Source organism: Lutzomyia longipalpis, chromosome 2 (assembly GCF_024334085.1).
Source record: "Lutzomyia longipalpis isolate SR_M1_2022 chromosome 2, ASM2433408v1".
Taxonomy (NCBI): domain Eukaryota; kingdom Metazoa; phylum Arthropoda; class Insecta; order Diptera; family Psychodidae; genus Lutzomyia; species Lutzomyia longipalpis.
Window position 1 is genome coordinate 7,276,099 of NC_074708.1, and position 17,464 is coordinate 7,293,562.

The 17,464-nt window shown below is 32.5% G+C and overlaps 4 protein-coding genes across 5 annotated transcripts in view; 2 read left to right on the forward strand and 2 right to left on the reverse strand.

The window, feature by feature from the left end:
- The window catches only part of LOC129789040 (beta-1,3-galactosyltransferase 1-like), a 28,948-nt gene extending 16,048 nt beyond the window's left edge, over positions 1-12,900 (forward strand). The window contains exons 2-6 of one of the 2 annotated variants that reach the window (XR_008750418.1): positions 248-357; positions 4,990-5,296; positions 5,363-5,629; positions 7,549-8,477; positions 9,751-12,900. Coding sequence is in view for 1 of the 2 variants with exons in the window: in XM_055825655.1 (XP_055681630.1) it covers positions 5,005-5,296; positions 5,363-5,629; positions 7,549-8,423 (1,434 nt within the window). In the remaining variant the exon portion in view is untranslated. Of the gene's footprint in view, positions 1-247; positions 358-4,989; positions 5,297-5,362; positions 5,630-7,548 lie in introns of both variants that reach the window. The other variant, XM_055825655.1, reaches the window with a different exon arrangement.
- The window catches only part of LOC129788976 (dachshund homolog 2), a 1,190,888-nt gene that overhangs the window by 511,321 nt on the left and 662,103 nt on the right, over positions 1-17,464 (forward strand). The gene's annotated exons all lie outside the window — the stretch shown is intronic.
- The window catches only part of LOC129788985 (uncharacterized), a 511,890-nt gene that overhangs the window by 290,352 nt on the left and 204,074 nt on the right, over positions 1-17,464 (reverse strand). The window lies entirely within an intron of this gene.
- LOC129788377 (beta-1,3-galactosyltransferase 1-like) lies at positions 12,903-15,193 on the reverse strand. Its single transcript, XM_055824352.1, has 2 exons — positions 14,965-15,193; positions 12,903-13,891 (listed from the first exon to the last, which is right to left on the reverse strand). Exons 1-2 carry the CDS (start codon positions 15,191-15,193, stop codon positions 12,903-12,905), a joined length of 1,218 nt encoding a protein of 405 aa, XP_055680327.1.

Sequence of the window (17,464 nt, forward strand, 5' to 3'; positions counted from 1 at the left end):
TTTGCGTCTTCATGGCCATCAAGGTGGAGGTTCTTTGACAAAGCAATCAACATTGAAGTTGAATGTTTGATGGAAATGTATATAAACTATCTATCTAAGATAGAGATAAATGTGGAAAGGGATAGAGCAAAAAAAAAAAAGCTTTAAAACACTATGAATCATAAAAACAATCAAGATTCCACAGAGATCACTCAAATGTGCTTCTTTTAACATATTTCTTTTTCTCTTCTCCCGTCATTTCTTTTAGAACCTCTCAACATGGTGCTGATGAATTGAATCATTTTTGTGGATTTTTTTTGTGAGAGGGTGTTTCGATGAAAACGGAGATTCATCAGAGGATTAATGGACAATGATAAGGTAAGAATATTTTGCTTATTTTTGCATTAAGTTGTTTCCTTTGCAGTCAAGAGATTTTTTTCGGGGTATGCAAATGATTTATTGCGATGTCTGATAACATCCGAAAGTTCTTTTTTAATTATTTTTCTTCTTCTACATTGGCCATTGTTTTCATGAGATGCAGAAGGTTTTTTCTTCTTCATTCCTACGTGTCCCCCTTTAAACTGGATTAATCTCACTAATGAGGGGTTCATCCTTCTCCAAACTAGATTTATCTGATTGCAAAATTTTGTTATGCGAAATAAATTAAACAACAAACTACAAAAGAGGTGATGAAACGTTTTCATTTTATTTTGGGAATTATTCCTTTATTCCAATTAAAATAAAAATTGCAAACTCTGAATAGAGGCGAAATAAACTTTTTCACTACAAACCAAATTCTTTGCAAAAATCGCCAAAAAAGAACAATTCCTTTTGGTCAGTTGAGTAATAAATGATTAATCTGAAATACAACGCATGAAGCACTTTTTTTTTCTCCTAGAATCTTTAACAGACTTTTTATCTGCCTTTAAAATAAATTGAAGTGTGTAAGGCAAAAGATACAAAAAACCCCACATTTGATTTGCTTCATTTTCAACGTAGTTTTTCTTATTGCGGAAGCAAATAAAGTTTTTTTCTCTATTGAAGAGCTTTTTGGTTATATTGTAAATGTTTATTTTGCAAAAGGTTTTTGCGTTTTGGATTTATTCAAATTTTTGCAAAGACAAGAAATGCCAAAACTAATTTTAAGGATTGATTTTTTGCCTGAATACAGTGATGAGAAGAATAATAGTTACCAACATATGTCCAGGAATTTTCTTTTGCAAAGACTCGATCATTTCAAAACTGTCTAGAGAATTAATTCTTAACGGAAATTCTTGTAATTTATTCCAAAAGATTCTAAATGTTTTCCTTTAACCGAATCCATTCGACTTTTCTGAAAATAAAAACTTTTTGATGTTAAAATTTGTGTTAAAAATAAAATTGCAATTGATTGATCAAAGAAAAATAGGATTATTCTTCAAATAACATTGAATGAAAATATTCTAACCCAAAGAATATAATTATTCATTCACCTCGTTTAGAAGTAAATGTAACTGCTCTGAATGCTAATATTCCGCACACAACTGTGAAAAAAAACATCATACGTTATTATTCAATCTTTAAGCTGTTTGTGCGTAGAAATAAATTAGAATTCAATGATCTCAATGTAAGAATGAATGAATAAACTTTCGATGTGACTTTCGTCGATCAATTTACACGAATGAATGCTTCAATATAATGACAATTACTGCTAATTTTTTTATTTATATACATTCGTTGAAACGAATAAAATGACGCACTTCGGGCTTTCTTTGAACAGCATGTAGGTTTGTTAATTTTGTACACCTCACGTTGCTTTTTCATACATACCTTTCCTGGTAGATTTATTCAGAAAAAGTCCCAGACTTTTGCAATATACTTAACCAACTGATTCTCGGGGAAAAAAATCGTGAGATGGGATTTGAAAGAAAAGTTTTTATAAGTTTTTTTTTTAAAAGCTGGGATATAATAGAGAGAAAGAGAGAGAGAAAAAAGGCAAACTGATTAATCTGGCATGAAAAGCTCAACAATACGTACGTTGAAGCGATCACACCCCTGGAAATGAAAGAAAATACTCCATACAGTGGATTATTTTACGCACATCACCAACCCACCCATCATCATTGAACCATTTGTATGTGTCACGCGATTTATGCATGTGAGGGACGAAGCGAATGATAATCAATATTCTTGCTTTTTATTCACTCCATGTAGGTAATTCCACTGTCCTCTCATTCCCTCAAAATCACCCCCGCGTGCGCGCTTCTTCCGCAACACCACCACTCCACATTTATTCTCTCAACAATATTCTCCTCTTAATGAATTACTCGCGCTCGCCCAGGCTGGGCAAAAGCAAAATGCAAATGTTAGGAGAAAATGTCATCAAAATGAATTCCGCTGTGAATGCTATAGAGGTGCACATTAGCACTGTTACGTGAAAATTTATTCCATTTGCCATTTAACATAAATTTTATATATCTACCTATCTGCCAAAGAGAAAGACAATTGGAGAATTTTATCAATTTTTCCTTTCAATATTTATTATTCCATTTTGTATGAAGAAGAAGAGAAAAAAATCTAAAGAGCAAATTTATTGCATCAACAGACACCCCCCTAGATACCCTCCTAGTCATCGCCACTTGAGCGCTTTCATGATCACAATAAAATCAATCTTGAAGAAAAAATATCACCATCACGCAGAATTTTTGCTCTATTCTGATTTTCATTTCTAATACATTTTATTAGTCCCTATATGAACATTTTATTGCTCTTTGGCCATTAAATCATAACGAAAGAATGAAATTCTATTCTAAATACAAGACCACCACCCCACTGGACGCAATTTAATGCTATTCTCTAAAATTTATTTTCCTCTAGATGTTTACGACACAATAAAAGAAGCTTTGACACTTTTGCGCGGTTCATTGACATTCATTAATTCTGCAATTATATACCCCGAGAAAATAATTTTATTCAACAAGTTATTTCATGGTGGAAAACAAGAAAATAATGCGTTGAAATTTTTTCTCGAGAGCTTTCCTCTCGAAGAAAACTAAGAAGTTTGTAAAGATTAATGTTTTTCATTAAAAATTTAAATTCATTAAAAAATTAAAATAAATTATTGTCAATTCAGCAACTTTGTGATTATTTCGAACATAACTGTGGGTGAGTAGGTAGGTAAATTATGTTGAAAGAATTTCATACAAATGCTACATTAATTATTTGCTCTCTATCTGAGATTATATTTTTGAGATTTTATTATTTACTAAACCTCCAAATGGTGATGTCTAAAGTTCACTGAAATACTTTATTTGTTTTTGTGATTTTCACATAATTTGTTTACAAAATCGCTCAAAATTTGATGGAAATTCCAACAAAAATTTTTCAACACTTTACCATTGAACTTTTTCTTGGACGTATTCCAATAATTTTGATGGAGTTGAGAAAGTCTTTCGATGCTTGCAGAAAATATTCTTGTCTCAAAAATACATTGTTTGTTATTTTTCTTATTCCTTCTTTGCAACTTATGTACAAATTTATTTTATTCGTTTATTTTCTCCATGAGGGGTGTTTTGTGTGAAGTAGAAGGAGATTATTCGTTTGTGTATGGAAAAATCTTTTTATTCGAGGAAACAATCAGATTTATGATTTCTTGTTCAAATAAAGAATAAGAAATCATTGAAAAGACTTCTCAATTTTCAGTAATAAAATACGATGGAAAAAACTGAAGCAAAGATTCGCCCGAAAATGCATAAAATGACGTCACTATTTTGTGTTTGTCTATTTTAATGTATTGTAGTTAATACTTCGTTGATAACTCTTAACAATTTTTATGCAATATGCATTAAAAGAGGCTAAAAAACACAATAATGACGTCATTGTGTGTATTTTTGACTAAATCTTGGGCAGCTTTTTTCCCAATGGGAAAATCTAGGTAAACTAAGATCCTCGGGTTGATACTGACAGAAATTTAATGTTTTTGATGCTTTAGGATAAATCCTTCCGATTGCGTCAGCCAAGGGACGGTAGGTCAACCCAAACACATCCTTTCAATTTTAGGGGCCAGAGCTTTCGACGCTACTGTGCGTCTTCCTCAGTGGCTGGAATTTTTATTAAACATTTCTTATAAATTACAATTATTCTTTCAATATTTCATCTCTTTCAATTTTTCAAATTTTTTAAAATATCCTAACTTACTCAATTGTGTCTTTGTTTGGGAATCGTCAAACGTCTGAAATGAGTGATCTTGCTGATTTTCATGTAGGGGGATTCTCTTTTTTCCCTTTGATTTTCTTTCACTGTACTGTAACTGACTTTTCTTGGCAATTGTCTGAGGCATAACGTCGAAAGCTCTGGCCCCTAAAATTGAAAGGATGTGTTTGGGTTGACCTACCGTCCCTTGGCTGACGCAATCGGAAGGATTTATCCTAAAGCATCAAAAAAATAAACTAAGATCACTAGAAAACACAAGATCGCAATTTTTCAGTTGCTTAAGATCACAAGATCACTGAATTTTTCATCCGAACAAACTCAAAAATAATTTGTAATAAAACTACGTTAATTATTAACCCCCTTTGTATGAATTTTACATCAGAATAAATCAATATAAATTCGTTGATTTCCTTATAATTATTGTATTAAATATAGGCGATCTATTTTTAAATATATCACTCCGGAATTACAAGAAGATTTCTTATTAATCCTTTTCTAATACAAGAAGTATTAACAGAAGAAGATTAAAAGGCCAACAAGTTATGCGAGGAATGAGAAATATGATGATAATGAGAATCTAATGTTACAAAACTTTTGCCTCCTCATGCTCCTTCCTTCCTTATTCTCGTCTCTCCCCGTATTTTGTTTGGTGCGGGATCCCACCCATACAGCAAATATTGACTAGCATTTCGATCCAACAAGAGTGGTGTCCACTAATTATATGTGGAGGAGTCCTTGTGCGCCTTCGCATGTTTTATGTACGCCTACCCTTCTCATATGAATAGTAATACGTTTCTATTCCCGTCTTGTCTTTTGCAGTGAGAGTATCAAAAAATGGTTGTCTATCAGCAGTACCGGACAGTGAGATTTGGTCTGGTTTTGGGCATTGTGGTGCTCACTGTATTCCTCTACATTTCATACTATACAAACCCCATTGAGCCACCCTATACGAAGCACCATCTGGCATCACCTGCCATTGAGAATCTCCCGCAGAATGCTGCACCCCTTGTTAGTGGGGTTGGTTATGAGAATTTCACCGGCAATGCTGGGAATAGGAGTGCTGAAAAATTCATTGCAGTCTTCACGCGAAATGAGAGTAAAGTTGAGCTTGAACGATCACCCTCAGGTGAGTTCTTTTAATTTTTTTTTTAAAAAGTTTTTGATTAAGTGATGCAAATATGGTATGTTGTAGCTGATGAGGAGACTCCAGGGGGGAGAATGGTGGTGGCAGAACAGGAGGCACCTGTAGCTGTACCAAATCAACCATCATCATCAGCAGCGTACTCACCACCAGTTGTGGCAACTGGTAGCCAAAATAGTTTTAAGGAGAGTGTGAAAGTAGATGAGCGAATACCACCATCAGGGTTACTCCACGGGTCACTGCTGAGGTTTTCCTCTCAAGGAGCATCAGCCGTGGAGAATACACCGCCAAAGACTTCCGCCTCTAGTGCTAATGAAGGTGAGTTGTGTGAAAATTGAACACAGACATTTTATCCATCCATACGGATGGGTTCACAAAAGGTCAAATATCTTTGCTACTTTATTATTAACTGCGTAGTTGCTACTTTGTGCAATTTATTAGGGACACTCTGTGTGTGTGGGAGGGAGGTGTTGTATTAATCTTCGTATTTTCATTAACACCGCAATTATTGAGCTTTTTTCTGTTGAGCTTTTTGCAAGAGAAATAAGCAGAGTTTGATGATGCACTTTTGTGCACTCTCTGCAATTTATTCTTCTTTTGATCTCCCGAGCTTGGTGGGAAGCTCAATGGAATGTATAATGTTGATAAATTTCCGTTGACTCCCAAGTTTTAATCTTTAGGTATAAATTTCTTTCATTCAGCCAATCAATGACCCGAATTCCCGGAGTCAAGATTTCACCCTTTGCACAAAAAAAAATGTGAAGAAGGTTGGAAGATTTATAGCATTTCATGGTACATTTGACACGTTATTAAATACTTATTAAATTACTTGGAAATCTATAGGAATTGCGGTGGTATTGTTTTAAATTTAATTGGAGTATTTTGTGGTCGACACAGTGAGTTATTTATTAGGCGAAACGTCTCTCTTTTTTTTCACTTTCATTTTAGATTTAGATTAGATTAGATTTATTTATTCTAATCATTCCATCACAAATTTTCACGGAAAATGCGGTAGAACAAATAATTTAATGGCAAGTTTATTCTGAGGTTTTATTACTTTTAAAATTAATTTTTATCTTTACCGTGAAGTTGGGCATTTTTGAATATTTGTTTCTTGTAATTTTTTGCAATTAAAATAAAAGTATTTTTGGGCAATTTTTCATGCATATTGATGGCTAAGAAATGGAAAATTTTGATGTATTGGGTCGTATTCTGGAAACAATCAAGAGAACAAGATCTTGATAACTTGACTCTAGAATAACACTCTGCATAATTTTGTTTGGAATGAATTTTAGAATAAAAAAGAAATTAAGAATAATTCCAAAATTAGGATTATTGAGCCTTTTTCTGCAATCAAGAAACTTTTAAAATTCGCTTGAAATTTTTGAAATTTGTACTAAAATTTCAAGATTTGAAGGATTTATTGATCGTTGAATATTCTAAATTCAAGATCTTGATTATTTGTATTTTTATTGGATTATCAAGAAATAAAAATAAAACAATCAAGATTGAAGAATTAGATTCGATTAAAAATCTTTTCATTACTTTAATTTGAGAAATAATATTTCTGATATTTTATTAAAATGTTGTTAGACTTTGACAGTTTATTTCGTTCTTTAGTCGTGTTTTTAAAAGAAAACTTCCTAATAATGAATCTTATTTAAAAAAAAAAAACATTATTTTATTCTTTTTTATATCATGCCCATAGAGAATGATTCTAAAACACCACAGATGTCAAAATCTTTTAACTAATTTCTGCTTGTGAGAAAATAAAAGATTTTTAGCAGAATCGACTCCTAAATTAAGAAATCGTAAAAATCAATCGTTTCCCATGTTTAAGCAATATTCTAAAAAAGTCAAAAAATATTTTAAAATATTTTTTTCTGTAAATTCTTCAAATCTGCAAAAGGAAGCAAGACACTTATGGATTAAATATTTACTTACTACGGATTCTCAATGTAATTTCCTGAAGTAGGTAGCATTAAAAGCTTTAAAACCTTTACTTAAAGCCTATAAGAGATTTCCCTATTTACCGGATGAAACCCTTGAAGTTGGGGATTAAAACTCTTGAGAAAATAGATAGAAGAGTGTCTGCAGTACTTCCTTGCATAATGAGAAGTTAAACAATCAAGTGCAGTAAATTCTTTACTTTCCCCCTAATTCTGAATTCTTCTGATTGGTTTAATAGTTGATTCCTCTTCCTTAAATTTTCCCTCTCTTTCCACCTTTCAAAACAGTTACAAAGACCAATACAACAGCCGTGGCAAGAGGTCACCTGGATCCGGCACAAGGTATCCGGACGAGTGAACTGTACGAGAGTGGCCATTCGGAACCAAATGCCGAGCTGTGCCCGGCCATGGGTGAGAATGTGCGACTCCTCATACTTGTGACGTCGGCACCATCACACTACGACGCCCGGATGGCAATACGGCACACATGGGGGCACTATGCGATGCGCCGGGATACGGCGGTGGCATTCTTCCTGGGATCGACGGGCGATCAAGCGACGGAGGAGCAATTAATGGCTGAAAATACTCTGTTTGGTGACTTGATACAGGGACGCTTTGTGGACAGCTACAATAATCTCACACTGAAGACAATCTCAATGCTGGAGTGGGTGGACACGTACTGCCCGCAGGTGTCCTTTGTCCTCAAGACTGATGACGATATGTTCATAAATGTGCCGAAATTGATGCAATTCATGGAGAAGCACAACCGCGACAAGCGACACATCTACGGGCGCTTGGCGAAGAAGTGGAAACCAATTAGGAATAAGAAGAGCAAATACTACGTATCACCCAATCAATATTTGCCAAAGTACTTCCCTGACTTCACGACGGGACCTGCCTATCTCATGACATCGGACGTCATTCATGATCTGTATGAGAAATCTCTGGAGCAGACGTACCTCAAGCTCGAGGATGTCTACACGACGGGTATTGTGGCGCAACTTGTAAAAGTGAAGCGTGTCCATGTCACGGAATTCCTCAATCGCCGTATTGCTTTCAATGCGTGCAACATAAAGAAGGCAATTAGTGTGCATATGGTCAAGGGGCAGGAGCAGTATGATCTGTGGAAGAAGCTCATGGATACGAATCTCAAGTGTAAATAGCACGAGGAGCAGCAGCGTATGCATTTGAGATTGCAAATCCAAAAGACGTCCAAGGTAAGGCCACTCAATGTGTTGATGACGCAGGACTTTCGCAAGGGGGTACCGCGTGGGGAGGAAAGGATACTAGTCAGAAAGATAATTCTCAGAAGACAGTGAAGAGATTCAACCTCGCATTTCTTGGGGGATTTCGCTTATCTCTCTCTCTCTCTCTCACTCTCTGTGGTTCAGTTTTTTTTCTTCAGCGACTGCTTCTAATGGGCATTTTTTTCGGGGGTTATTTATTGCATAGTGAAGAAGAGAATGGAAATGTGTATAAAATACAGTGGTGGGCATAAAAATTTTGAGATATACACACATATTTTTGAGATAAAGATTTTTTTTCTTGTGATTCAGTTTTTTAATAAAAAATTTTGTTTTGTATTGAAAATTAAGACATTTTACTTAAAGAAATGCAAAGAATTCTTTAATATTTAGGAAAAAGAAGTGAAATATTGAATGTAGTATGCAAATTTTCAGTTAGGATTCCTAAAATTTCAATTGAATCCTGAAATTATCTCTTAAAACTGAAATTTCAAATAAAGGTTCCAACATTTCGTGATGACTCTGAAATTTTGAATTGCGTTAGATGAAATTTTCTTTCAAAATTTTTAAATTTAGTTTTTAAATTTCATCAAAATACTGAAGTAAAGAATTCTTATTTTTTGTCATGAAAATTTACAGGTAGGAACCTAAAGTTTATGACAAACCCTAAAATTTTAATTTAAGATTTATTCATTGGTTTTCTATAATACACCAAAATTTAAACTTGATCCCTGAACTTTGCATTCAGATTCTCTAATTATTTCCATATCGTCAAACTTTAAAATATTTGTAATATTTAAAGTTTTGTTTAAATTTCTTTTAGAAACTCATTACACTACATTTTTCGAAAAAAATTATTGGTTATTCGATGAAACTAAAGCATTTATCTAGTTTATCGGTTTAATGAAATTTTCAATTTCAGACCAATGAATTTTTCACAAAATTTTGAAATTTAAAGATTTTTACATTTCAAAGGCAATTTTCATATTTTACGAAAGAATTAAAAAGAAAGAAAATTTTGAATAAATTAAATGAATTTTAATTTATCTTTCAAAGGATTCAAAATTTGGATTTAATTATTCCAACAATGGGCCTAATTCAGCGACCAAGAAATCCTTGAAATCTTTGAATTTTGTACTGAAATTTCAAGATTTCAAGCGAATTTCAAGGGTTTCTTGGTCGTTGAATAAGGCCCAATGTCTCTATTTTCATGCCCACCACTGTGATTGAAGATAATTGTTTTCAGATTGAAGCAGAATTATCTGAATTTTTTCTTCAATAAAATGCAAATTTCATCAAGAAAATATCACAGAAAAATCTGTTTCACTTTGAAAATATTCAACAACAAAAATATATCAAATCAAGTAAAATATAAAAGAAATGAGGATCAAAAAATATTTAATTCCCAGCCAGTGATCAAACTGGGGTTATAAGTTAAATATAAAAAAAAGAAAACTCTTAATTAAATGAAAAGATGGATTTAAACAATCATTGTAAATAGTTTGTAATTCCCGTGCCAAAAGACATATTTTGTGTATTTTTTCTTCTTTAGATTTCTTTTTTTTTTAATTAAAAGGAAATATCTTCGCATAGGGTGTGCTTGTTTTTCATGCAAAAAAAGATTTTTTTTTATTAATGAAATTAAAAATGTAAATAGATTTTTGCACAGAAAATATTTTTCTCAATTTTTCTGAGACACTTTATAATATATTTATAATTTAAAAATGAAAGAAAGAAAAAAAAGGAAATGAAACTGTGAGAATTTTATGAATTAAAATGAAAAAAAAATGTGACGAAGCAATTGAATAACAAAGGAAATTCACAAGAAATGTGACTAAAATTAAAAGAATTAAAAAAAATCAGGATATCAAAATGTATTTTAGTTTAGGAATTATTATTTTTTAGTTATTTTTTTGATTGAAAAATCATTTAGCGAAATGTAAATTTTTTAGTTTTTAAAATTCTTAAAACTCTGGGGGGATATTTTTCAATGTGGTGAAGGTTGATTCTTCTTTCTTCCTTCTCTCTCTTTATTAGCCTGAAGTATTTAATCGTTGGTTATGGGTATTTTTTTGTTTTTTTTTTGTATTATTTTATTATATTAGTTGTTTTGTTAGAAACACAGAAATTCCAAAATAGAGAATCCCATTTTGCCGAAATGATCGATTTTCCTGTGAAATTTGATTTTCTATTTTTGAATTAGAAAAGAAAAACCAGCATTATGTATTATTTTTTTTTTATTATTCTGTAAGGTTTAGGCATTTTTTTTTTCAAAGTGATTTTGAAATGGTTATGCAGGCAAAAAGGCAAAGAGATAAAAATGAATTGCAGTGAAAATTTAAAAAAAAATGAGTATGAAGTTACAATTTAATATCGTAAAAAAACATGAATAGTTTTAAGTAGCAGCTTAAAATCTATTATACACATAAAATCCCTTCTATGATAGCAAAACTCCCTCTTAGAAATGTTCTGCGTTCAATTTTTTGATTTTTTTCATGGAAAATAATCTCCTCAATCAGGATGTGCTGAATATTTTATTAGTTAAAAGAGTTCATGAAAAATATAAAAAAGACAAGATCAATTAGATTAATCTGTTAAAAAATATCAAACATTTGAAAAAAGATACGTTAAAGTTAGAAAATTATTTAGGAATGAATTAGTTTTATAAAAGCATCGATAAATCGTTAATTTTTCAAAACAAATCAGAAATTTTTGCGACTTATCTCCGCATAATTTATTGAATTAAATAGAATTATTGTTCTAAATCAATTAAATTCCATAAAATGCCTCCATAAAAATATAAATATTCAGCACTCCTTCCTACCCAGTCTGACATGTATTTATAACAAGATACTTTACGCTTTTTTATGTTTTTCTTTTGAGGGAAAATCTTTTGCATTTTATTTATAGTTTATTTAAAAACAATAATAAAAAAAATTAAAATCTCAGCAGAACATTACAAAAAAAAAGCGTTAGATTTTTTCTTCAATTAGGCTGTGATCATATTCGAAGAGAATTTTGTTCATTGGTATATAAAAAGAAAGAAAGGAGTTTGGAAAGTGAGATGATCTGGAAAATTAGGTTATGTTAGATTCTAGCCTGGATTCTGTTGAAAATCTTTTCTTTACTTTTTTTTTTATCTTATCAGGATAAAAAAAATCAGGAAAGAATTATTTTTTATGGTATTCTGGACACATGCTATAAAATTAAACCAATGGTTCGTTAATGTTCTTGAAAATTAATTAATTTTGAATTTTCATAGTTAAGACACTGTGGTGATGCACCCTGTGCAGATTCGGTATGATTCGGTTCGGTATGATTCGGGAGATGTCAGATGAGAGATGTCATGTGTAATGGTGATATCAGTGGAATAAATGTGTAAAATAAAAGTGGTCTTTAATTAATCAGCACAGACACATTTTTTGCAATAAAATATTTCGAGTTTCTTTCAGAAAAAATTCTTCAGGAAAAGAAACGTTAGAATAATGCACAATAGGCCCACATGGGCCGCAGTGCACAGGAGATGAAAGTCTCCTAGCCCCATTTAACGTAACGTAACGTTAGAATAATTTGTCAATTCTACGAAGGTTCTTTATTAAATTGTTCAAGAGTTAACAAACCAGGATTTTTTGGTATGTGTCCAGATAACCATAAAAATATTGCTATAATGCAAAAATATGCAAGAACTTCATTAAATAACGACTTGTAATTGCTATAAAATTAATCAACAGCGCCCTCTTATTTCCTTAAAAAAAAAACGTTTGGTGGTGAATTTCAAAAGTTCAGCATTTTATAGCATTTTCGGGGTGACCTTTAAAACAAATTAAAATTGAGAAGAAAAGATTTTCAAGCAAATTTGAGCTTTGTGTTTATTCAAATGATTTACAAGTTGATCAAAAAAAATTATGTTGCGCACGTGGCTGAGATGAAAGTGTGTAGCAATGTGGGGCAAGAGTTTCTAGGAGATCATCTCACGCTCTTTACTCCAAACTTGGGGCTCATTTTTTGATCAGAAAATTCATCTTTTTGTCAAGAAAAATCTTCCAAATGATCCGGAGAATGAATTCAGTGTTTTATAGCAAGAAATGTGTCTTGTCTATGAGGTCTAAAAATGTACTAATTTATTAGACCTTTCAAATTTTAGAATTTCTTTTGCACAGAATACCAAAAATACATAATATTATGAAGATTTTCTTAAAAGTAATCAAATGAAGAATTTTCTTCTGATCAAATTGAAACATTTCTCTTGGCGAAAAGATTAAATTTTCTGATCAAAAATGTTTTCCTTCCCAAAATATCCTCAATTTGTAAAATTGTAACGTTGTAAATAGGATATAAGTTGACATGATGATGATGATGTAAAGGAGAAAATAAACAACCAAGATTCCCTAAAATACTTCAATGCTCTTTTTCTTCTGCTAATTTCATCAAGGAATCATTTAATACATCAATGCTCTTATCCACGGCATAGTCACTCACATCCTTTGAGTCGATGAATGTGCAATTTTCGATTAATTCAGGATGATGGAGTATGTTCCAGAATTCATGGAGTTCCGTTGTGTTTACCTCGTGAACAGCCATGAGTTCAGGGAGACGACATGGGAGGGAATATTTGCCATCTCTCCTCTTCATCACCTCCCCAAGATCCATTCGAGGAATTTTCAACTCTTCCGCCACGAATCCCGTGAGGAAGACATCCTCGAGCCAGAGGAAGGGCATATCCAGGGCTGTGGTGTAGAGATCATACACTGAGTCTCCCGTGAGGACATACACGGGCCCCGTGGCAAAGTCTGGGTAGATGTAATTGCGGAAATTTTCCTCCGAAAGGTACCATTTTGACTGCAAATCCCGATGGGGCTTCCAATTGCGCGCAATATTCCCAAAAATCCTCCTCTGGCTCTCACTATTGTCCTCCAGGAAGGTAAGAAGACGCTCCATGTTGATCAGCATGTCATCGTCAATCTTCACCAGGTACGGCGCCATTGGGCAATACGTGAGCATCCATTCGAGCATGGAGACGCTCTTCAAGGTGAGATTTTTGTAGCTATCAAGGGAATTCCCGCGGATTAGATCCCCAAAGAGTTTCCCTTCCTTCCGCAAAGCCTCCTCGGTTGTTTCATTGGCAGTTACCCCCACAAGGAAGCCCAAAGCGACGTCCCCACGCTGACCAACACTCCCCCAAGTTTCACGAATATCCTGACGATGCTGTGAATGGGTTGGAGCGGAAGTAATGAGAATCAGGGCGCGCAGTAAGTCTCCCATTTCAGGGCAGAGCATCGCATTCGGCTCACTAAAGCCTGAATCGTAGAAATTCTTTGTGGGCTCACCCTCCAATTTGTACCTTTCCATTTCGACTATCTTCATCCATTTATTGAGATCTGCGTTATCTATTGAAGAACATTGAGGTGAATAAAAATTTAGAAAAAAATCTCTCTGAATTTATTTTTAAAGATTTTTTGACTAATTCGATCTAATTAAAATTCTCATTAATTCTTTCGCGATCACGATATTAATTTTCTAGATGCCTCCAGAGGACTTTTCTCAATCAGAGCGTTTTCTTTTGCCTCTAGAAAAACTATTAAATTCATAAGTAATTGGAAAAATTAAATGTTTCACGCTTGAGTCTACGTATGACCCAAAAAACGCGAAAGGGTTAAAAAATAATTCTGTAAGAAATTTTTTCTATTTTTTGTGTTCTAGAAGCCTTAGAAAGGTTCTTGTAAAAAGTTTAATTTGGGCAAAAAAAAACGATTTTCATGGTAGTCTAGACACATTTTACCATAAAATTAGTAGACGGATTAAATTAATATTTAAACTGTTTGAAAAGATTGAATAAAGATCTTTTGCAAATTCTTTTAACCTTTTCGCGTTCACTGGGTGATATACTTGCCCAAACGAGAAATATTTTATCGAATTTAAACGAATTTAATTATTTTTCCAAGTTGGAGATACTTTATGATTACGTAGAAGGGGCTAAAGAAGACGTTTTCAGTCAGAAATGTCCTTTGAGAGCATCCACAGAATAAATATGTGGATGCGAAAGGTTAGCTTTTGTACCATTATGTAATACATAACAGCAGCATTTTTAAAAGTTAAAAAAAAAAAACTTGTGGAAAACTACCTTCTATACCTTTTATAGCACAAAATGTGTCTTGGCTGTTGAATCTCTGATTTCTTTTACCAAAAATAGGATTAGTTGGTATTTCTCTGAAGCAATAATCAATATTTTTTGTAAATTTGAAGGCAATATTCTTGAAAATCTTAAATAAATTATTTCTTTAAAAAAAAAAAAGGTTTTTACTTCTTTTGCAACAGTGCAGTAAATTAATCCAGCCTTAAGTTATTTATGGGAAATTTTTGTAACCTGCTATGTACTTGAACACATTAATAAATCTATCTAGATGAGTTTCTTTTATTTATTCGTTAGAGAAATAAAAGGTGATTAAAATTATTTACTCACTCAGCAAATTATTAATTCTCTCCTCAAGATCAGCTACTTTTCTATCTGGATCTTCTTCCAAGGATTGCGGCATTTCCTCTTTTCCTACATCACCTATCGTTGCTTGACGCTCAAATTGAGGCTCAATTGATTCCGTAGGAGGAGGAATTTGTACTGAATTCACTCCTGAGGTCGGTACGTCCACTTTGGGCGGCTCAGTTGGAAGGAATTCAATCAATTTAACACACATAAACAAAAATAATGCCAATAAACTCATAAAAACAATAAATCGCGAAGTTCTCGTGAATAATTTTGAAAAATGCGTCCCAATCATTGGACGAGACATTTTTCTTCTTCTTCGTTATCTTTTGCTTCTGATCTGTGTGCGAGGTAAGTGATGAACTGACAAGAGATAAATTTCATGTAAAAGCAAATTCAATTTCTTCTCTTGAAATTAATTTAATTTCAATGTTATTTGATATACGAAGGCATCTGTTTCAATAAATTACGTTGATATACTTATTACGTTCTTGTTTGATTTTATCGAGTTTTTTTTTTTAATTGAGAATTTGACAGACAATTTTCAGTGATGCAATTAATCAGCAACGTATCTTCTTTGCTTATTTTTAACCAGGAAAAACAAATAAGAAAAAATAGCAAAACTCCAAAAATATATTAAAGAGAAAAAGAAAAAGAAGTAGGGGAACCTGGGGTAATTCGGTGAATTTTTGGGAGATAATTTTTCCTGAGTTCCGTGGAAATATTTGAGATTTCCCATGAGAACTATCTTATAGGAAATTTTCCGGGCTACAACTTTGTCTCAGACGATTTTTCTCTATCTCAACGGGAAAATGCTTTTTCAGGCCATTTTCCAAACCCTTCCACATTTGCCTGTTCCAAAAATCCTGGGGTAAAATGGTGAATGATTTTCAAACGCGTTTTTCTTTGAAAATTATGTCTGAGAGGTTATTGATTTGCTTTGGGATAAACTTACATGTTTCGATTGAGAGATTTCACTTCGTATCGTAATGATTATTCACTTTTTAGTTCTATAAAATTGATAAAACACAAATTTTGTGGAAAAGTACCTCCATTTGTTTGTTTTCTACAACTTCCCATCAGATCTGTGTGCAACAGAAACCCAGCTGACAATGAATTCAATACTCGTAGCTACTTTGGTAGCAAAATCAATATGATAATTTATTTAACAAGGAGAAATTTTTTTAAGAAAAATTAGCAAAAAAACATTACTTCGAGTTAATTAATTATTTATTTTACCTAATCTACCTAATACACATTATCTGTGAAGAATTGAATGGAATAAAAACATTGATTTTGTAGGGCGAAAATTTTGGACGATTCTTCCATTACGCGTCAATAGCAAAATATGTAGGTTGTAGAGAGAGAAAACACTATATGAGTGGAAGGAGGCAAAATTTTCACCATTTTACCCCAAAAAATATTCACCGTCTTGCCCCAAGTGCTACCTTTTAGTGAAAACCTTATAATAGAAAACTCGGAAAATTTTTGGGAAAAATCAGAATAGGTTTGCGTTCAGCAATAATTGCTTTATTGAAAAAATGCATTTTCATAATATATTATACAGAATAAGATGGTAAGAATTGAAATATGGTAAGGTGGTAAAAGTAACTTTAGACATCGGAAAATTATTTTCCTCAATAAAATCCAAAGTATTCGTTCTACATGACTAAAACTTTCTGGGATTATGAAGAGGTATAAGAAGCACATGTTAACTGAATACGAATGATTAGGACAAAGTATTTCATGAGATATTGAATTTAATTTTTTTCCCGATTCATCATTTTACCCCAGTTATCCCTAATATATATTAAAGACAGGTAGAATATTCTGTAATTAATCTTTTCAATATCCACAGGTCATTTTAAGAAAATTTGGATTTCGTTGGCAGGCTGTTGATCGACAAAATCCTGACCAGTAAACAAATGATGGAGTCAATCAATGATCAATAATGATTGAATCAATTAGATTGATCATCGATTGATCAATAATTAAATCAATTGAGCAAGTCAATCAATTAATAGTCAATCTCAGGTTAGTTCTGATTGCTCAGTAATCGATCATCTATGCGGACTTAACATTGACTCAATATTGAGTCAACTATAGGTAACTCAATCAATTATTGATCATGGATTTACCAACTGTTGATCAACTATTGTTCATCAATTTTTTTTTTATCAATCAGTTGGTAACTTATGCTCAATTATTGATCAATCAATATTGCGTCAATGGTTACCTCAAGTATGACCTAGATTTTGTCGGTAGACTTCTATTAAGTAATAAATACATTAATATTTTTAAATAGAACCTGAAAATGCCAATAAAGACGAAACATCGCTGGAAAGCATAACTATGCTGTTTTTCCTTATTTTCCTCTGACCGCTCATCGATTGGAAATAATTCAACAACTTGCAACAATCGTTAATCTCTCATCATCATTCCTGAAATGATTCATAATATCAACCCTTTATTTTTACATTAA

Coding starts and splice junctions, on each gene's coding strand:
- LOC129788377 (XM_055824352.1), bottom strand. CDS start 15,193: ATGTGTGTTAAATTGATTGAATTCCTTCCAACTGAGCCGCCCAAAGTG. Junction 13,892..14,964: donor GAGAATTAATAATTTGCTGA/GTGAGTAAATAA, acceptor GTTCTTCAATAG/ATAACGCAGATCTCAATAAA.